Source organism: Pelophylax lessonae, assembly GCF_965119305.1.
Source record: "Pelophylax lessonae genome assembly, chromosome: 3".
Taxonomy (NCBI): domain Eukaryota; kingdom Metazoa; phylum Chordata; class Amphibia; order Anura; family Ranidae; genus Pelophylax; species Pelophylax lessonae.
Genome location: NC_138770.1, coordinates 88,430,384 through 88,453,595, shown reverse-complemented (window position 1 = coordinate 88,453,595; position 23,212 = coordinate 88,430,384). Strand labels below are relative to the sequence as shown.

Here is a 23,212-nt window from a genome sequence, read left to right as displayed (position 1 = left end):
TTTTTTTTTTTTTGCTTTATACTGTCTTAAAAATACAATAATTTAGATGTTGGTTGAAAGATTTAGTGTAGTATAAAACTTTGTGTGACTAAATTGTACATTTTATAATTTTACATCAGGGAAAAAAGGACAACTGAGATTACATTTTGACTGAGGGATTTGATTCCAGAAGAGGGACAGTCCCTCCAAAAAAGGACAGATGGGAAAGGTACACATAGGATGGACACTACAATCAGTAGATTTCATTCTGTATTTACCGTATGTTCAGAAAATCCACTAAATTGTTACTCTATTTTTGTGGAGAAACAAATAATCGCCTCCAGATGAACTACATTAATTGCAAGAATTTAAGCAAACGTTCTTAGCAAAACTGGAATGTTGTTTTAAGTTTAACAGACCTATGCATAAAGACATAAAAAAATGGAATGAAATATGTGTTTAGACATAATAGAAGGGGATTTATTTAATGCTAATTTTAGGTCATTAACTATGTCTTACTACTCAATGTTACGTTTACAGCTGTCTAAGAAGCATGGCACGGTATTAACCATTCATTTTGGAATGGCAAAAGTCATCGTCTTGTGTGGCTATGACACTGTTAAAGATGCTCTACTCAACTATGGTGAAGAATTTTCTAACAGACCAAAGTTGGAAATATTTTCTAAATCAACAAAAGACAACGGTAACCATGTTTTTTTATCTTTGGTAAATGGCAACCGATATGGTTCATGCAACTGAGTTTTATTTGTTTTCTGTTGAACTCTTTTCAATAAATGCAAAACCCAACTTGTTGATCCTGCAAGAAATCCAGTCAGCAGATTCTCTGCTCACTGTTATCAGTTAGTAGTGTTCTCAACTATCTCTGTGGACTACACAACACCTTCCTCTATGTTGCAAAGAGAAGGGGGGGGCTGTAATCCTGCCCAAGGGTGACAAAACTGCTTCTCCAAAGATACAGTATGGAAAGTGAGCATTTTCACCCTATGACAGGAATCATGTTACTGGCCGAATTACCAAGTGTAAATAATGAAAAACGTCTAGAAAAAATAAAATCAATGCAGCCACCACATCTAAGGATTGGCAGGCAGCAATATATTACAATATTTTTTGTTCTTGGGTTTAGATATCCTTTAAGGAAATGTTTTAAAATAAATTATTTAGGCTCCATTCACACTGCCCCGACTTGTCAGGCGACTTGTCAGCCTGACAAGTCGCGGTCCGTCGCGGTCCATTGACCTCTATAGGACCCGTTCTAATAGGAGCGACACAAGTCACCCTGACTTAGAAAAAGGGTCCTGTACTACTTCGGGGCTACATCGGAGCGACTTGCATAGACATTCATTATATGAAGTCCGTGCAAGTCGCGCCGAAGTCGCGGTGCACGGGACTTCACAAGTCGCCCCAGAAGTAGTACAGAGTCGCACCGCTTCAGTGTGAATGAGATCTTAATAGATAAGACAAAATAAATACTAGAAATAAAAGGAGACTATTCAGCGCTCAGATCTGACAGAAAATGGTAAATAAGCAGCTGAACACCGGTAAAGGTCAAAACTATCAATACCCAATGAAATAAATAAATATAACAAAGGTGCAGCGCTAAAATTGTATACAGTAAATCACATAAACTGCTTAATGTATACAAAAAATGTCCCTAATAAAGAAACATAAATAATAAATATAGTAGTCCTTTCAACTTCACAGAGGTATGCACAAAGATGTAGTTTAGGAGACCCGTGCTGTAAAGGATGAATACATGCACCACTTCAATTGTGAATCCATCACCAAAGTAAGTACAAGCCTCTCACCTCCATCACTCGACCATTAAAGGTCATTGCACTTTTAATCAGGGTAAAGACCAGATGGACTTCTGCCAAACCCGATTTCTTATGCTCTGCAGCGAACTCCAAGAACGATCAGCAGTTGTGCATCCCATAAAAAACATGAAAACATCTAGTGCTCTCCGTTTTTTAAAACGACATTTATTGTAAAGCTAAAAGATTCTACTCACATAGAAGGCACTTTCCTAGTGCATTAAGAAGATCATATATACATATTGGCAAAGATGTGCTCCGATGCATCGATCCCTCCGGAGCGTCGCGGGTGACGTCACAACTCCTCCCCTGTACGCGTTGCGTCAGTGGGCATGACTTCTTCAGCGGGGTACGAAGAAGGCGGCACCCGCAAGCTATTTAACACTATTGCTTAGCAACCGGACGCTCTCCCACAGGCGGAAGTGAAGACGAACTCATCTCCACCTATGAGCCAGGAACCCGCCCAGCTTCCGGGAGGCACCGGAATATACAAAACCAGTTAATGTTGTATCGAGACTCAGGGGCTTGAGATCACGGAACAAAGCACCCCAGATCGAACAACATTCTATGGGGTATATATTTATAACATTGCGCATGACCCGCATCTATGCACAATAACCTGCAAAAAAAAATTTATATAAAATATATAAAAATATATATGTATACTTATAAACAATTGTTCTTAAAAAATAACTTATTGCAATACTTCTCATTTAAAAATCACATTTTAAATGTGAATAAAGACGTGTACCCGTGAGACTCCGTGTAAGATCACAACATCTTCAAGCACCAATACATAAAATAGAATATGGCTCTAAAATACATTTAATACTTATAAAAAACAATTTGGACATAATTTAAACATAAAAAAGGGAACAAATCTATCTATTGGAAATAAAACAATTTAAATCAAAATCTACATTAAGACCTCCTGGAACCAAAACTTTTGTAAGATATATCCAGCAAGATTCTCTGCGACTTAATTGTCTCACAAAGTTTCCTCCCCTCCAGTGACGAGTTGTTTTCTCTATGCCCCAAAATTTCAATCCGGTTGGATCGCAGTGATGGTACCTTTTAAAGTGTTTAGGGACATTATGCTTATCCTTACCCTGTCTAATCTTATTCATGTGCTCACCAACACTTACATGTAATGCTCTCGTGGTTCAACCCACATACTGGTATCTGCATTTACATTCAAGCATATAGACTACACCCTTTGTTGCACAGGTAATGAAATCTTTGAGGACATGGACTTCTTGCGTAGCTGTGGCCAAGAACTCTTTTCTTTTTCTGATGTTGCCCTTGGAGGTCTTACAGGCAGCACACCTTCCACAGGCGTAAAATCCTTTTAAAGACAGGAATAGTCTATTATCAGTTTTAATTGGTGGATCAATAACCCCTGGGGCTAACTGATCTCTGAGTGTTGGTGCTCTTCGGTAGATAAATCTCGGTTTTGTAGGGAGAGCTGGACCTAATATCCTATCATGTTGTAAAATAGGCCAGTATTTAGTAACAATATTTTCAAACTTCCTGTACTGGACATTATAGTCCAGCACAAAACTGAATTTGTTACTGGGGGCTATTTTCCTAGATGTAGTAAGGGTAGTCTCTCGTTCAATGACACTGACTTTAGACAGTTCCTTGTCAATGTGGGCAGGATCATAACCCTTTTCCAGGAACCTAGAGGCTAACAATTTTGACTGGGACCGAAAATCTTCTTCCAAGGAGCAATTATGTTTCATCCTCAAAAATTGCCCCCTTGGAATGTTACATAACCACAGATGGTGGTGGCAGCTGCCGGTGGGTATGTACGAGTTTCGGTCCGTAGGTTTGAAGTAAGTGCGGGTTTTCAGACAACCATCATCTTTAAAGATCTCTAAATCCAAGAATACAATACTGTTGGCATTCACATTCCATGTCAACTCAATGTTTCTATTATTGGAATTGAGATGGTTCATAAATTGCTGCAAGCTGGTCATGTCTCCTCTCCAAATAAGAAGGAGATTGCCGATGAATCGACGGTAGCAGCTTAATTGGGGAGGACGGTTTGAAAATACTAGGAACTATTTGTTTTTGCTATCAACAACCCTAAATTTGTATTTTGGGCGCATTTGTATCAGACATAATAATTTTTGACTCAAAGAAAATTTTACATTTCTCCTGTTTAGGCGTTTTTTTTTCTAATGGTGAGAGCTGGAAGGCAATGAGAAGATTCACTCTTTCAACGCTTCGAGATTACGGGATGGGAAAGAAAGCTATAGAAGACAAGATTAGTGAAGAAGCTGAATGCTTAGTGCAAGCAATGAAGACTTATGAAGGTGATTGTTTTGATGCGTCTGTGTCTTCTTTATCATTCAAATTTTTTTATGCCCTGTGTTCTACAAGAAAAAAAAAATTGATTACCGTACCTTTTTTTTGCTTTGGGATATTTTTTTTTTTCGCATTTGTATCTGCATTTGTTATTGGAATAATATTACAGATCGTCTTCCTTGATGCCCATTTCCCATGTGCTCCTATATGGGCAAATTAGGCGGTCTGTCACTTCCCATATTGGCCACCTTTTTCTATGATAATTGCCATATCTGACACATATAGATATTTGAACTCATCCCAAATTCTGGTATCATGTGAAGAATTTTAGACATTTTTGTACAAGAACAATATGCACATGCAAGAAGTCCACATATGAACAGAACTCCTATCCAAGCTATTTGATATCTGAAAGGATGTCTTTTAAGGGCTCATTCTTAATGGCCAATACAAAAAAAATATGTCCAGCAGATATGATATTGTACCAAACCAAGTCTTTATATTGATGATCATGAGATCCTACATCACTAAGATACTAACACTAAAAGGAAATTGCTTGAGACAACATATGGTCCTTTATATTGTCTACAAGAAATCCACCAATATATAATGTATTAGACAAAAATAATCACACAATAATTCATTTTAAGTCTCTCAATGTAGTGCTAGTGAGTAATATCACACTAACACAATTAAACTGAATGATAAATCAGACATTTTTTTAGTCACAGGTAATTGGTAACAGAAACAGCAATCTCAAAATCATTCCAATTTCCATAGCAAGGTCCAACCTGCAGCCACGCATCATATATGCCTGGCAATGGTTGATGGACTATGGATCCGTGCGCCAACCTACCCACTACAGCTGAAGTATTTGCTCTGTAAATTATTTTTCTGCTGTACTGCTTTAATTTATTATGAAAATTATATATTATCATATAGCATTAGAGTACCTAAAGCCTAGATTTAGCTACATTTATGGTTCAAACTGTCAAAGATAAAACTATCTAAGCCTTAGAGATGAGCAATTCAAGTTTGAAATGTATATGCTCCTTTAAGGATCTGTCTCTATTTTCACCTAAGATTCACAAGAGTCATGCTTGAAGTGATTGTAGCTGTATTAGTGTACTTGGAACAAAAGTACTGTGTATGATACTTTTTTAAATAGTGCTAACATTCAACTTTTTAGGACAAGCTTTGATCCAAGATTCACACATTTTTCAGGGATCAGTGAGAAATATGTGTGAATCTTGGATGACAACACTAATAAGTAGTCAATTTTTCTTGTATTTCCCAGCGTGAATCTGTTTCTTGTTGCTATGAAATTATATTTTTATTTTTTTTTAAATTCCAGGTAAACCTTTTGCTAATATGACCATCCTTAATGCTGCAGTGGCCAATATAATCATCTCCATACTACTTGGTCATCGATTCAGTTATGATGACCCCACTATACTAAGGCTCATGGGTTTGATTAATGAAAACACCCAGCTTTTGGGTTCTCGTGTGGTCCGGGTAAGTTTCTTTTTATTTGTGTGTGGGTGAGAGGTACTTTGAATTGATTTGCTGCTTACTTACCTTATAACATATTTTAAAAGATGAAGGATTCATGGTAAAAATACTGCCAAACATACTTGAATAAGTAATATGGGTATAGAACAATTCCAATTTCATTATTTGTTTTTCTAAGCAAAGCATTTTTTTTTTTTGGGGGGGGGGGGGTGGAGCAGTGGATAGAACACCCCTATCAAGTTTCTTTTGCTCTCTATGTCTCAATAAATATATTTTCCTTCACTTCCTGTCCTGAAAACACAATAGGAAGTAATTGAAAATGACCAGTGTTCTACTAATATTGCACATAATTTTAATGAGCAGCATGGAGGCGACCACATAACTTTATGGATTCAGGGCATTGTTAAAATAGTGTGCTCTAGGAGAGGTGGTGATACTTTAAGGCTGGGTTCATACTAAATTCAGAGCGGCTCTCAGCAGGGGATCCGGTGCATCCCCGTGCACCATTTCGGGTCCATAATAGGTCCGACTTTTTGACTGAATTCAGACCTGAAAGGGGACCAGAAGACGCACAGGACTTTTCTGCATGCCGCTTCGCACCCGACACGTAGCTGTGTGAGCCAGCACCATTGAGAGCCGGTCACAGTCTCCTATCATATGAAACAGTGTGAATCCAACCTTAGCATATTATGTAAAAGAGAGGTATACTAGATTTTCCACTTAAAAGCAAAACATTTTTTTACAAACCCTAAAAATAAAGATTTGGAAAAAAGATAAAAAATACCTTGGTCATTGCCTCTGACACATTGTATGTGATATGCAATATACAGGGTCTACTACACGTCCCCTAAAAATGAATTAAGGAGTAAATAATCCTAAATGTATCAATCCATTCAATGTCTCCAGGAATGTAGCTAGAGAGAAGGTGATATAGAGCACACTTTGGGATTCCTGAATTAAACCCTAAGGGAGTTAATAGATAGCAGTGGGATGTTAGTTTATATATTTAGTATTAATAATAGGATCACACAGTATTCAATATTCTTTATACACTATATTGTCAAAAGTATTGGGACACCTGCCTTTACATGCACACGAACTTTAATACCATCCCAGTCTTAGTCTGTAGGGTTCAATATTGAGTTGGCCCATCCGTTGCAGCTATAACAGCTTCTACTCTTCTGGGAAGACTGTCCACAAGGTTTAGGAGTGTGTCTATGGGAATGTTTGACCATTCTTCCAGAAGCGCATTTGTGAGGTCAGGCATCAATGTTGAACGAGAAGGCTTGGCTCACAGTCTCTGCTCTAATTCTTCTCAAAAGTGTTCTATCGAATTAAGGTCATGACTCTGTGCAGGCCAGTCAAGTTCCTCCACCCCAAACTCACTCAGTCATGTTTTTTTGGACCTTGCTTTGTACACTGTTCTAAATCATTTGGTCGAAGGGAGATTATGGCATAGGGTTGTCTTTCAGGGGTTGGGCTTGGCCCCTTAGTTCCAGTGAAGGGAACTCTTAAGGCGTCAGCTTACCAAGACAGTTTGGACAATTTCATGCTCCCAAATATGTGGGGACAGTTTGGAATGGCCCCTTCCTCTTCCAACATGACTGCACACCAGTACACAAAGCTAGGTCTATAAAGACATGGATTAGTATTTTTGGGGTGGGATAGAACACCTTTGGGATAAATTAGAGCGGAGACTGCAAGCCAGGCCTTCCTGTACAACATCAGTGCCTGACCTCACAAATGCGCTTCTGGAAGACACATAGACACACTCCTAAACCTTGTGGACAACCTTCCCAGAAGAGTTGAAGCTGTTATAGCTGCAAAGGGTGGGACAACTCAATATTGAACCCTACGGACTAAGACTGAGATGCCATTAAAGTTCATGTGTGTGTAAAGGCAGGTGTCCCAATGCTTTCAACACTATAGTGTATGTTTGATATGTTATATTTTTCTATAATGAATTATGGTATTTTTTTAATTATATTTGACACATAAAAATGTGGCATATACTTACTAACAGAGGGTTGAATGTTAGCTTATCCCTTAATGCTTGTTCCATATATTCTTGTTCTCCCTTATGATATTGGAATTTGATATGATATTATGGATTGTATGTACATTCCTATGCAATAATCTGAGTTATATGTATCTATATAAATATTTGTTATCATATATCCCCCAATTATTTCTATGCCTTACACAGTTGTGTTTTTCTTACTGCTGGTGTTAGTTTGACTATCAAAAGGTTAATGTTTGACTCATGCTTTGGGTGGTGCTTTTCTCTCACATAAAGGTTGTTCTGATTGTTTGTTTGATAATTTGAAAAAGACTCTGAGTTGAAATTCCTAGTCCTTTATTCTGAGGATTTACACTAATCAGACGGTGACAAGTGAATGCATTAGTTTTCATGCATGTGAAATATTAAAATTCACATTAGTACTTGTGCATAACATTTGGATGGCATTTTTGGAATGGAAATTGAACCTTGCAGTTATTAAACTAAGCAGCTGCCCTTTACCTGCATTAGAATGATTCACTGAGTTGCAGGATGATGGTATTTCAAATGCTTGGACCTTTAGACAATACCAGCTAATGTATAGTTATTATGATTTTTAACTAAGGATAAATAATAAAATATGGACTTTTTGTTGTTCTTGAGTAGGGATGAGCTCAGACATGTTTCGATCCAAGCCTAAACCCACCTGAGCGAATCCACCAGGAAGCTGTTACTGTGCTAGGCCAATCATCTGCAGCTGGGGAATAACCCTGCCCTGCAACCATAAGGGTGGTAAATGCCTCTGCCAATAATGACTGGCTCAGTACAGCATCAGCTTCATGGTAGGGTCATTCAGGTATGTTTAGTCTATGATCTGAACACACCTGAGCTCATCCCTATTCTTGAGGCGTTGATCACTTGTTTTTTACTATACAAAAAGGTAGTTGAAGATATCAAGTTTGTGTATTTGCCTGACAAGTGGAGCAGTGCATTCTGCTGGATTAGCAACCATTCCCTCCTGGACAACTTAAAGCTTTCATTACCAACTTAGCTCTAGTAGGTTCGTTTTTAAGAGATTTCAATGTCATAATAATGCTCTGAGATAGTAGCAGAAATTGAGAACAAGCTCAAAAGAGAAAGCTAGATGCAAAAACCAGGGCACAGTTTCCCTTCTGCACCATCATCTGTCTTCCCAGGACAGAAAACACACCTAACTATCCCATGACTTATCCTTACTATATTATATTGTTGTGGAAAAAACCAAAGAGCATAGTACACTGCACAAGAATAGGCCTAAAAGTAGGCCTTCTCAGAAAATGCAAGGTCCACCTTTACTGTCAGTTTCATCCCCCTCCAAACAGACTTAGTTTTTAAATACCTTCAACATTAGGATTTGACAAAAACTGATAAAAACAAAACCCCAACCACAGCCTGCGATTCTCTCTGGAGGTGTGGTTGATGTCACCGTACCTCCTGGATGCTCTAAATCCCACAAGGGTGCACTTCTGCCATGGACTGGAGGGCATTCTTGAGGATTTTAACCACCAGATTTCCCAGGATGCATCTGAAGCCAAGGCTGAAGTAAATATTTTTATGTCAATGTTTTATTTTTTAAGATTTTCTTTTAAAATGAGAATTCTCTTTGGGCTGGGGGACTGGCTGTAAAGAAGACCTTTCATTTTTTTATTTATTTTTTTCATTTACTTTTAACGGTTGCCAAAATGTTCATCCCCAGGAGAAGCAATTACAGTATCTTCCTTTACTCATCCTGCAAAGTCTATCGAATTACAAGTATATGGTCAATTCTTTACCTATGTATATTTTCTTTTTAAAGATATACAATATTATTCCGACTTTGTTAGACCTGCTTCCAGGACCTCACCATAAAATATTCGAAAATATGAGACATATGCAAAACTTCATAAAAGAAACATTTGCTAAACAGAAGAAAACTCTAGATGTGAATGACCAGAGGAATCTTATTGATGCCTACCTGGTGAAGCAACAAGAGGTAAGGATCTCATTTCATTAGAGATGAGTTGAATGATCTGAAGCATTTGATATCCATAATGGATATTTTAAAATAAAATGAAAAAAATTGTTTCTTTAAATCTATCACATTTAAAGCAGGTATGTATAAAACGCTTTTTATATAATCTATCTTCTGTGTAGAAGGATTTTCTGTAGAAGATATAAGCAGAAGGATTTTTAATACTTCAGTTAACTGTACAATGTTGAAGGTCAAGCCACCCCATAGTGATAGACCAAGAGAAAGGTGTGGGAGGTAGGAGGATAGGCTGATGTTTAACACACCAAGAAGTGTTTAGACCTGCAGATTAGAAGGTAAAACTAGAAGACATCAGCATGCTTTGATATGATGGTTGACACTTTGCACACAGCGGAGAATGTGGAGGATGCCAAGAGTCACATAGAAAAAAATATTATTATAATTTGTATTATTATACAGGATTTAAATTTGCACCAACACTTTGCACAGCACTTTACAATATAAAGGGAGACAATACAGCATCAATTCAATTCAATACAAGAAGGTTAGGAGGGCCCTCCTCCTGGGAGATAATACAATCTAATAGGGAGGGGCTGTTGGAACAAAAGAGGTTCCCTATGAGAAAGTCACAGAGCATGTGATGAAATGCGCCAGAGGTGGTACCACGTGATCTCATCATGCCCAGAAGCTGTGTAGCAGCTATCTTTACATATCCTCTCTGGAAGTCCATGCTAAAGGGGAAATGTTTGCGCTCTGCATATATGCCAGCTACCGTATGCACAGTATTCAGTGCACTTTAAATTTGTGAGTATCATTTTATCTCCATTTACTAAACAATTTCATGTGAGCGTATTACACTATGGGATGTACTGATGGAAGAAATATAAGATTTAATTATTAGCTGAAGGCAGGATAGGCTTCCCTGAAGAGATGAGTTTTCAGGGATCACCTAAAAAATTGACAGAGTAGGAGCTAGCCAGACTGATTGGGGTAGGGAGTTCCAGAGGATGGGAGAGACTCTGGACAAATCCTGAAGATGAGCATGGGAGGAGGAGACAAGGGAGCTAGAGAGCAGAAGATCTTGTGAGGATCAGAGAGGATAGTTTGGGTGATATTTGGAGACAAGTTTGGTGATGTAGCTCGGGACAGATTTGTAAATGGCTTTGTATGTTATTGTCAATATTTAGAATTTTATTAGTTGGGCAATGGGGAGCCATTGGAGGGATTGGCAGAGAGGAGTGGCAGACACTGAACGGTTGGTAAGGTTGATAAGTCTGGCAGCAGCATTCATGATAGACTGAAGAGGGGATAGCATGTGAAGAGGAAGGCCTATGAGGGGGGAGTTACAATAGTCAAGGAGAGAGATAACAAGAGAGTGAATAAGTTGCTTAGTGGTTTCAACAGTTAAAAGGGGCAATTTTTTTAAGATGTTAAAGGTCTACACGGTTTACAGAAGTCTATAAAGTTTGGACAGTGATTGGAATTGGGGCTGAAAGAATTGGTCAGAGTCCAGGATTATACCTAGTACCCTGGCATGAGGGGAGGGATTGATAGTTGTATTATTGATCCTGATAGAGAAGTTAGGGGCAGGGGCACAGGAAGGCAGTAGTAATATAGGCTTAGTTTTAGAAAGATTGAATTTAAGAAAGTAGTGCTCTATTATTTCAGGTAATGTCAGGTAATAAGTTAGTAATGTAAGCGGAGACTGAAGGGGTGAGGTAAGGAGTAGAGAGGTAGATTTGGGTGTCATCAACATAGAGATGGTACTGGAAGACATGGGATGGCCATGGGGTTTTTCAAGTGACCAAGAGAGGAGGTGTAGATAAAGAAGAAGAAGGGTATAAGGACTGAACCTTTGGCAACCATCACAGAAAGAGGAGGTGGAGAGTAGGAGACAGAGTTATAGGTAACATTGAAGGAGCGCTGTGATAGGTAGGACTAGGAGGAGAACCAGGAAAGAGCAGAGTCTTCAAGGCAAAGAGAGTTTTTATTTTTTAAACAAAGATGGTCAACAGTATCAAAGGTCACAGAGAGGTCTAGTAGTATAAGTATGTATTAGTGGCCATTGGTTTTAGCAGTTAGTAAATCATTAGTGAGTTTAGTAGGGCAGTTTCAGTGGAGTGTAGTAAGAGAAAGCCAGACAGTAAGGGATCAAGCAGGTTGTTGTCAGTGAGGTAGGAGCGCAGATGGTTGTAGACTAAGCATTCTAAAAGTTGAGGTAAATGGGGAAAGAGGATGGGTCTTAAGTTGTTCAGGCTGGTGGGGTCCAGTGAGGGCTTTTTAAGTCTAAGGGTCATCAACACATGTTTTAGAATGTAGGTTAAGGTGCCAGTAGAGAGGGAGAGATTGAAGATGTAATTACACGAGAGCAGCCGTTCTTCCACCTCCCTCACTCCTCATTGGCTCAGACACAGTGAAAGCCATTGGCTCCCACTGCTGTCAAATACAGCCAGTGAGGAGGGTACGGGGAGGAGAGCTGGGCCCCATTTTTCATATCTTATTAACGCACACGCGGGGCTCAGGAGCGAGCATGCATGAGTGCCCCCTTGCTATGGGGGGAGGAGCCAGAAGTGGTGGTGGGGGACCCAAGAAGACCTGAGAAGAGGAGGGTCAGGGCCGCTCTGTGCTAAACCTATTACACAGAGCAGGCAAGTATAACATGTTTTTTTCTTTGTGTTTTTTTTTTAAATGTGACCTTTAGACCCGGTTCACACTTCTGCGAGTGCCGGGTTCGCATGTAATGTCGGAGCGCACTGCTCCGACATTACATGCGATCAGCTGTGCGGTGCGAGTTTAGCCATACAGTTTGTATGGCTAAATTCGCATCGCACCCGGTGCAAACACGCACAGGAGGCATTTTTGCAGCCGCATCAGGATCGGATCGCACAGCGGTTCACACTTGTGCAAAACCCATCCTGTGCGAACTGCACGATCGCACTGCGATATGCGATCACACTGGGGGTGTCGTTAAGATTACATTGACACCCCCAGCGTATCGCATATGGCAGTGTGAACTGCCGGGGGTGCGTGTGCGATGCGGGAAAAGGCTGCGAATTCGCAGCCTTCCCGCATCGCATATATGTGAACCGAGCCTTAGTATCACTTTAATAATTATTTATACATTTTGTAAATGACTGAAAACAACTGAAGCATGATGTTTGAAGGCTAAAGCTATAAATACTGAGAACTTACTAGTTAGCAACATATGTTATAAAAAATACATAAAAATATATAGATAATCCTATAATAATCCTATAATAATATAGATAATATATGGATAATCCTGGTTCCATTAGTACCTAAACACATGCCTCATGAATCCTCAGTTAAAAAAGAACTAATTATGCCCATAAAAAATTAACTCATTCGTTATTAATTTTACTTTTTCCTAGGGGAAATCAGAATCCTCTCAATATTTTCACAATGATAACTTAATTGCTCTAGTGAATGATCTTTTTGTTGCCGGGATGGAGACAACCACCACCACTATGAGATGGGCAATACTGCTAATGATGAAATATCCAGAAATACAAAGTAAGAAATCAAGTTTTTAAATAATTTCAAATGTTATTTCACGCTATACATATTTAAAGCCCATCAGTAGGCAAAAACTACCACCCCTCACCCCCCTCACCCCCCTCACCCATTCAGCTGTGATGTTTATTTTTTTTCCTATCTTGTAAAGCAAGTTTACTTCACCTACGTGTTGCGTCCCACTCCTTGAAAGTCTCCTCCCAGTGACACCCCTGCTAGCTCCTCTTCTGGACTCTGAGAAGACTCCTCCTATGGATAGCCAAAGGGAAGTCTTCACATTATGCAGGTAGTGTCGTGGATACCCAAAGAAGAACAGCGCCTCCTGTAAACTCAAGATACAAGTTTCTGTTATTCTCTGAATTCAAGACGAAACCCCATCCCCTGTCATCCATTTGTCCAATGAAAGTGCAACTTTCAGTGAACTAGGGAAAACTCCTGAAGTCAGGCACCTAGTAACAAAGTACAAATAGTTTCACAGATGCACACCAAAGATCCTTTCCTGACTAACAAAGCTAATGACAGACATTTTATTGTGTTTGCCCTAAGATTGTTAATTTTTGTTTTTTTAAATGCTGACAGAGTTGCCTTAAAGAAATCTGCAGATTGCTGTTACTGATGTCTCCTTCTGAAAATACTGACTTAACCACTTGAAGTCCAGGCCTTTTCAGGATCTTTTTGTTTAAAATTTTCAATCAGTATTTTTTTGCTTGAAAATGAATTAGAACCACCAAACGTTATCATTTTTTTTTTTTTTTCAGTAGAGACTCTAGAGAATAAAATGGTGATCATTGCAATATTTTATGTCCACAGTATTTGCACAGCGGTCTTTTAAACACAATTTTTTGGGAAAAAATACACTTAAATTAATAAAAAAAAAAACACATTAACACAATACTTACCTCAATTTTTGTGTGTAATATAAAAGATGATTTTACACTGAGTAAATAGATACCAAACATTTCACGCTTTAAAATTGCGCACACTTGTGGTATGGCGGCAAACTACGATACTGAAAAATCTCCAGTCAACGCTTTAAAATTTTTTTTACAGGATACCTGTTTAGAGTTACAGAGGAGATTTTGTGCTAGACTTTTTGCTCTCTAATGATCGCGGCAATACCTCACATGTGTGGTTTGAACACCATTTACATATGCTTGCACGACTTATGTATGTGTTCGCTTCTGAGTGGGAGCACGAAGGAATGGGGCACTTAAAACATTTTTTTTTCTTATTTGTTTTACGTTTTATTTTTTATTTTTACATTGTCACTTTATTCATTTATTTTATCACTTTAATTCCTGTTACAAGGAATCTAAACATCCCTTGTATCAGAAATAGGGATGACAGGTCCTCTTTATTAAGAGATTTGGGGTCAAAATGACCGCAAATCTCTCATTTACCTTTAAAAGCAACAGAAAAAAAAAATGTTTTTTTTTTTAACTTTTACTTTAACCACTTTAATACAGGGCACTTCCCTCCCTTCCTGCCCAGGCCAATTTTCCCCTTTTAGCGCTGTTGCAATTTGAATGACAATTGCGCGGTCATGCAACACTGTACCTACACCAAATTTATGTCATTTTCCCCCCACAAATAGAGCTTTCTTTTGGTGGTATTTGATCACCTGTGCGATTTTTACTTTTTGCTAAACAAATAAAAAAAGACCGAAAAGTTTGAAAAAAAAAAGTTTTTTTGTTTATGTTATACAATTTTGTAAATAAATACGTTTTTTCCTGCACTGATGAGCACTGATGAGACTGCACTGACAGGCACTGATGAGGAGGCACTGATGGGGTGGCACTGATGGGGTGGCACTGATAAGGGTGGCACTGATATGCGGCACTGATAGGCACTGATATGTGGCACTGATAGGTAGCACAGATATGCAGCATTGGTGGGCACTGATAGGCGGCACTGCTGGGCACTGATAGGCGGCATTGATGGATACTGATAGGTGGCACTGATGGGCACTGATAGGTTGCACTGATGGGCACTAATGGGCACTGATAGGCGGCACTGGTGGGCACTGATGGGCACTGATGGGTGGCACTGATGGGCACTAATGGGCACTGATAGGCGGCACTGGTGGGCAATAATGGGAACTGGTGGGCGACACTAAATGATGGCAATGATGGGCACTTGTGGGCAGCACTGATAGGGAGGACACTGGTGGGATTCACTGATGGGGAGGGCAATGGGGGGCTCCCTGAGCCCTGATTGCCATCCCTGGTGGCCATAGTGGGCATCCCTGGGGCCATAGTGGGAATCCCTGGGGTCATAGTGGGCATCCCTGGGTCATAGTGGGCATCCCTGGTGGATCTAGTGGCATCCCCCCCCCCGAGGGTCTGCACTGGTAATCAATGATCTGATTACCAGTGCCGACCCCCCCCCCCCCCTGTCAGGGGAGCCGCAGATCGGCGCTCCTTTGCTCGTGCCTGTCAGGCACGAACTAAGGAAAGCCAATCAATGGCTGTTCCTATTTACTATGTGACCAGCCGTGATTGGACACGGCTGATCACATGGTAAAGAGCCTCCGTCTTTACCGAGATTGGAGATGCAGGGTGTCAGACTGACACCTCGCATCACCGATCGCCGCTCTGCGCGCCCCTGGGGGGCGCCCAGAGCTGTGTTATGCTGCCGCCGTCATATGACGTCCGGTCAGGATAACACAACCACATTCCCGCCGTCATTTTGTAATAGGGCGGGCGGGAAGTGGTTAAAGAAAAAAAATGTTTACTATGTCCTGGGAACCAGAAGTGATGTCAGGCGTCACTCTTGCCCTCCAAGGGCATAGAGATGAGTGGCGGCTATCTTGGCCTCGCTTGCCTCCATGGCCAGCTAATGGCCGCATCAAATCATTCTCGGGCTTTACCGACAGTGGAAAACAGTGGAGGGGCCCACGTGACCACTTTTATCTTACAGAGAATCAACCATAGTACAAAACAATACTGGGGTTATGACAGCTAGCTGCTGCCATAAAACAAGTATTTAACATCAAAGTAATGAAATATTTTTACTATGGGCTGGTCGTAAAGTGGCTGAAATGCTAACTCTGCTAACTTGCTTCAGTATTTTGAGCTAAAGTCCCAGAATGACTAGTTTGTATAGTGGTGGTGTTCTGTTAGGATTCAGAATAGGAATCTCAGTTGTGACATCAGAACGAGGGGACAATTGGGATTAACAATCTCATACATCTCAAAACGGTGCAGCAAGGGACCTGGACATGCTTTAGAAGGTAAGAAAATAAAAAAGGCAGGATGTATGGTAAATAGGTTAATTTTTGCCTGGAGATAGGCTAAAATCTTCCTAAATGGAGAACATATGCTGTACATGTCTAAATTTGTTAAAGTAATTATCTTTCAATATAATTTAAATATCATCTCTTCTTGGCAGAGAAAGTTCAAAATGAAATTGATAGCATTATCGGCACTGCTCCACCTCAAGCAGAGCATAGGAAGAAAATGCCGTATACTGATGCCGTAATTCATGAGATCCAGAGGTTTGGTGATATTGTGCCAGAAGGGGCTCCACATGAAACTATTCAAGATGTCACCTTTAGAGGATATTTCATTCCAAAGGTGACTACATGTTATTGCATCATTCAATAGCTGTTAGTTTAATAACCTAGACATGAATCACTGCTCCAAAGTACTTGAAGAGCTCCTTGTTTCTCTGATGCAGCCAGGTGTCGAAGCCCAGAAGTCCACTGCCACCCCACATTGCACATGAATCCAAAGAATGGGGCCACACACAATGATGTGTAGAGACTGAACCCTCTGCACATCATTGTGTGTGGCCCCATTCTTTGTATTCATGTGCAATGTGGGGTGGCAGTGGACTTCTGGGCTTTGACACCTGGCTGCATATTCACAAAAATATGTTTTTATGAGAATGCAAATTAGACATTAGAGGCCACACCCCCAACATGTTTCACCCCTCTGGGGCTTAATGCCTACATTAATAAGAAATTAGGTCACATGATCCTCATAGTCTGCTTGCCATTTTTGACCAGTTGCAGCTTACGAAGAGGGAATAATGCATATTCCAGTGTATAACGTGATGTAGCCACATGACAACAGAAGGGGATTTTTCTCTGGAAAATACTCAATAGGTTTGATAAAGGGAGGTGCTATGCTGTCACTCCTGTATTGGTGGAGAAGGGGGTTTGGGGGGGTGGAGTAGCAAGTTGTCATTGGAGGGTTCCATCAACAGCATCCACTATAGCTGTATTGACTACATTAATTTCAGAATAGCCAGAATTGTATTTTGGCTCCAATAGGAGCTGTTACTCAAATTAGAAACAAAATTAAAATGTATATCCATTCAAAATATTTTAATTAGGTTTAAATACACTGTATATGTGTGTGGTTTGGTCACATTTCATGACTGAGGTTTACAACTACTTTAAAGCTGAACTCCGGGCAATTTTTATTTCCCCATGCTGTGTGGCTGTGCCCACACTGCATGGATTAATTGCTTGTTTTTGTCTAGGGGTTCAGAGAACCAAGATATAGTTACCTAATCCTCCGAATCTCTCAGCGCAAAACCGGTCCCTTCGGCTCTTGCAACTTTGCAATCCAGCGGCCTTGCGTGGTGGACTGTTCCTGGCATCATAATGCCAATAGACTGGCTCTGGATGTGAAGACATCAGAAACCAGAAAACCGCTGGATGTGGAGGAGCGCCATTTTCTGGAGGATCGAAAGATCGGGTGAGTATTAGCTCCATATTGACCCCTATAGAAAACAAGCAGTTAACATATGCAGTACAGGTACAGCCCCACTGCATGGGGGGAAAAAATGCCCGGAAATGGGCTTTAATCATGTTATCTGACTACTAAAAACTGACAATTCATCCCTCAGCCTTAAATACCTAAGTGCATGGTCTATTTGGCCTTTCTCAGATTCGTGGTGACCAATGGGTCACTCCCATAATCCTAACTGAAACCTTTGTATTTATTAACCACTTGCCTACTGGGCATTTAAACCCCCCCCTCCTGCCCAGGCCAGTTTTCAGCTTTCAGCGCTGTTGCATTTTGAATGACAATTGCGCGGTCATGCAACACTATACCCAAATGACATTTTTATCATTTTTTTCAAACAAATAGAGCTTTCTTTTGGTGGTATTTAATCACTACTGGGGTTTTTATTTTTTGCTGAACAAACAAAAAAAGACTGAAAATTTTGAAAAAAAAAAACAAATAAACAGTTTTTATAGTGAGTTATAAAATTTTGCAAACAGGTAATTTTTCTCCTTCATTGATGTACGCTGATGATGGGCCCTGATAGGCACTGATAGGCTGCACTGTTGGGCATGGATAGGCTGCACTGTTGGGCACTGATAGGCGACACTGATATGGCAGCACTAATGGGCACTGATAAGGTGACACTGATAAGGCCACACTGATGGGTAGCACTGATGAGCACTGATGAGAGGCACAGATGGGCACTAGTAAGTGGCACTGAAGGGCACTAATAGGCAGCACTCATGGACACTGATGGGCACTAATAGGTGGCACTGATGGGTGACACTGATAGGCAATGATAGGCACTGGTAGGTGACACTTATGATGGGGCACTGAGTGGCACTGATAGGTGGCACTGGTAGGTGTGCTGGGGGCACTGGTAGGTGGCACTAGTGGGCACTGGCAGATGGCACTGGTAGGTGGCGCTGGTGGGCAGTGGTAGGTGGCGCTGGTGGGCACTGGTGTGTGACACTGGTGGGCACTTGTAGGGACTGGTAGGTGGCACTGGTGGGCATACTTTGCCCTCTCCTCTTCGGGACTAATGTTCCTCTGACAGCAGCCGGCAATCATTTTTTTTCTCCTCACACTGACATACGGCTGCTGTTTACTAGACATGATCAGCTGTCATTGGCTGGCAGCTGATCACATGGTAAGGGGCGGGACCACCCCCTTACTCCGATCTGTGATCAGGCGAGTCTCAAGGACTCGCTGATCACAGAGCAAGCTTGGCGTGCTCCACAGGCCGCTCATGCACATCAGTGTATGGCAATTAAGGTCCACACTGTAGCCATCTTTCGGCTATAGCGCGGGCGGAAAGTAGTTAATGTATTGCAGTCAGAATGCTGGTAAAGTAATACATACACTGGTTTGTATTAGTATTTTATATATTTAGTGCTACAGCAAGGGTAAAATACCCTTTGTTAGCAGATGCAACATGGTGGATGCTGCCTTTACACATAAACAGCGGCCTGGGTTTCCAGCATTCCTACACTCTCCCTTCCACCAAACACTGCTCCAATCAACTCCCCGTTGAGTCCCTTAGCAGTGCTGTTGATTAGAGCAGTGCATAAAACTGTCTTACCTTATAGTAACAAATAAGGCTTTAACTGGGCTTTAACAGATTTCCACAGACCAGAAAATGTGGAACATTGTTTCACAACTCCAATCCCCAGACCATGTTTTTAGGATTTCCTTAATCTTTTTCAATAATTTTTATTGTAGAGTTTTAAACATCATATATAAAAAAATATATGCAATATCAAAACAAATATCAACAAGAGGATGCACCCTCCGTAGTGTCCAATGGCCTTATTGTGATAACCAGAATGCATGTATGACAATAAAGTCAGGCCTAGCATACAGTTTCTATCCAGGGATTTCCTTAATCGTACAGATGCTTTATTCATTGTCAGTTAGAAATGTGTGTTATGTATAAAATATATGTTCAGTTTTTAATTAACATTTATCCTTGCAGGGCACTGCTGTGTTCCCATTGCTGTACTCTGTACTGAAAGATGAAGCTTATTTCAAAAAACCCTTTGATTTTTATCCGGAGCATTTTCTTGATGCAGAAGGAAATTTTAAAAAGAATGAGGCCTTCATTCCATTCTCTATAGGTAAATCTAAACAGATCATGATGATGAGAATTTCAAAGGCTGGGCAGTATATACAGTAGTTTTTATTGCTTAACAGTTTTAAAAACAGTTACTTGAGCTGGTTTGGTCTTCCTCTTATTGTAGAATCCTTGCACTCTTGTGTTCTCATAATCACATAATGACACCATGCTTGAAAAAACAAATTTTTATGAAAATATCACATCTTCCTGAATTGTAATACAATAATAGAGCTCTTTAATATAGGATTGATCATTTTTATGGAAAAGGGACAATCTGCCTGAACAAAAAAACTTTCAATCTTTTCATTGTTGTGGCCAACAATCTTTTTTCGGGAAGGAAATGGGGTTGAAGAGTGCCACATCTGGTGCAACTGTGCGTGGGGGTCAGCTTCTAACGTTAGCTCGTTAAATTAAGTTTTGCCATAAATCTGAAAGCTGATTGGTTTCTATTCAGAGATGCACCTGATTTTGCCAGTTTTAGTAAACCAACTCCTCTATTTTAAACAATAAAATCTATGATAAATAGTTTGTTTATCGCTATAGAGTGAATCTATAAAAAATGATTTCATTACAATTTATCCAGTAAAAGTTAATGTATATTTGTTCTTTGCAAAAAGGGCAACAATGAATGTTATTATGCTATATCCTGTGCTGTTTGACTATTTTCCATTGATTTAAAACAGAAATACTGCATTTAGCCACTAGATGGTACTAAGTATCAATGGAAATGTTATTTGGCACATCTAGTGGGAAACATTTGATATTGTTCATTTTAAATGAATTAAATCATGGGATGGCAGACAGGACTTATTACCAACTTAACTTATATTAAAATAAATGAGACTACACATAGTTTTGGAATTTAAAGGCCGCGGCCGTTTAATGCTTGTTAAATTCATTAACAAAGTAATACTTAAAAGTTGACCTGATCATTAAAATCCGGGTCAAAACAAATCCAAATAACTTTCAGAATTTATCCACACATAAATAACTTAAACATCAACCATCATAAACATTGTCCCCCTTTGCATTACACAAAGGGGACCAAAACAGGCATAAACTGACCGCGACAGAAGGAAAAAAGGGGTGGGGGGGAGGGAGACAAAAAGCTGAATCTTGACACGTCGATCTCTCCTGAGGCGAGTGACTGCTTGTGCGGATGAGCCCCTTTTTATAAACATAGGCAGGCTCTAAGGGCGGGAAGAAAACAAGCTTAAACTGGAATAAAATCTAAACTCCCTAGCTACAGGTCTAGAATGATATGATTGGGGGCTTATTCAACCTAACATAAAGCTATGTGCCTAATCTGCCCTAGTAACAGGATGACCTATACCTAAAACATAACTAGCAGCTCTTTTTTCAAATAGATTTTGCCTGTCACCATCCCATCTGAAGAAAGGGGCTCATTCAAGCCCCTTCCTTCTTACATGGGATGGCAGACAGGACTTATTACCAACTTAACTTATATTAAAATAAATGAGACTACACATAGTTTTGGAATTTAAAGGCTGCGGCCGTTTAATGCTTGTTAAATTCATTAACAAAGTAATACTTAAAAGTTGACCTGATCATTAAAATCCGGGTCAAAACAAATCCAAATAACTTTCAGAATTTATCCAAAAGACAGGAGGCTCATAGCCTCCTGTCACCACCCCACAACGCGGCCTTTTCTATGCATGTGCCCAGGTTAGCATTAAACATGTCAATGCCCAGATCTGACAGATGCACATTGTCAATTCTATAAAAATCTGGAATCCCACCTTCCAGTTCCAAATGCCTGAAAGAAAAGACACCGATTCCACACAGCAACTTAGTTACGGCTCTATTAATCCGCTTCCTAACCTTTTCAAGGGGCTTGAGCTGACCATCCTTAAACCATAACATCCTAGGAATAATTTCTGAGAATATAAAACGAGTTCCCGGACACATAGACCTCAAATAACCAAAATCATCCCTTATTTTAAAAACGAGGTCCAGTGTCCTGAATTTTCCGATGTCGTTCCCCCCCAGATGGATTAACATAACATCTGGGGGCGGAAGGACCCCCAGTAACCTACAAATTTCGGGTAAAAACTCATTCCAATGCATTCCCCGCTTACTAAACCATTGAACGTGAAACTTTTGAGGGTCCAAACCAATGTTTTCGGTATAGCAGCGTCTCCTGGCCCTTGCTCGAGCCCAGTGCACGAACGAGTGGCCCACGATCCAAATCGATAAACATTGGGACCCTGAAAGATTAATGAGAAGTATTAGGACGAACATAGGTACGGAACGCGTCCGACCTCCATCTACCTATATTCTTAATCATTTGAACATTAACTCCTAGCCTAGCGGCCTCCGTAGCCGCGCCGATTCTGAAAGAATGAGAAGAGATATGGTGCTGCTCCAGCCTCAGAGATTTCAAGCATTTCTTCAATACTGCATCAAACTTGGTCAAACTGTTACCATTTTGATGAATAAACAGAGAACCGTCATTGTTTGATCTCAATAATAAAAAACTTTTCAGTAACAAAACCGGACAGATAACAGAATCCATGTACCGGTTTAGATGTATCCACTTACCAATACCAAGTTGGTCCGTCTTGGAGGACCGCAGAAAGAGACCGATGGATGAATCATATAACCTAATATCCGAAAATTTAAGACCGGCATTACTGCGGCGAACATCGTGTATGACCTCGGAAATCCTTAAAGCCGCAAAAAACATAATTGAGAAAACTGCTCTGAACATAGCTGCCTCGTAATTAGAAAAACAAATATGGCCAGCGGCATCACACAACTGTTCCAAAATGTGAGGAGTAATAGCCTCCCTGCGATCAGGGTGCCAAGTCGACCTCCTATAACCTTTCAGAGCTTGACGCACCGAAAAAAACGAAGAACAGGGAGGATGATTATCCAATCTAACGAAAAAAGAAATTCCTGACAACAATTTATTAATATGCGACCAAGAGTATTGTTTACCGAATAAAAAATTTAAAAAAGACAAAACCAAAGACTCGGAAAAAGAATCGTGCGGAACGCCAATCGACGACAGATGCGTTTTCCAAACTTCCCAGGCCGATTTGTATCCAGCCAGTGTAGACGGGGCGAGCGAAAACGCAATATTATGTGATACCAGGTCTAGACTATGTCCCAAAGCCGATCTGGATAAAGGCAACCGGTCCTGTCCGCGTCTGGACACAA

The 23,212-nt window shown here is 40.2% G+C and overlaps 1 protein-coding gene across 1 annotated transcript in view; it reads left to right on the top strand.

Annotated features, from left to right (window-relative positions):
- Positions 1-23,212, top strand: part of LOC309551316 (cytochrome P450 2B11-like) — an 87,086-nt gene that overhangs the window by 58,942 nt on the left and 4,932 nt on the right. Inside the window, exons 11-17 of the mRNA XM_082251851.1 lie at positions 520-682; positions 3,980-4,129; positions 5,476-5,636; positions 9,467-9,643; positions 13,033-13,174; positions 16,565-16,749; positions 19,889-20,030. Of these exons, the coding sequence (XP_082107977.1) occupies positions 520-682; positions 3,980-4,129; positions 5,476-5,636; positions 9,467-9,643; positions 13,033-13,174; positions 16,565-16,749; positions 19,889-20,030 (1,120 nt within the window). The remainder of the gene's footprint in view (positions 1-519; positions 683-3,979; positions 4,130-5,475; positions 5,637-9,466; positions 9,644-13,032; positions 13,175-16,564; positions 16,750-19,888; positions 20,031-23,212) is intronic.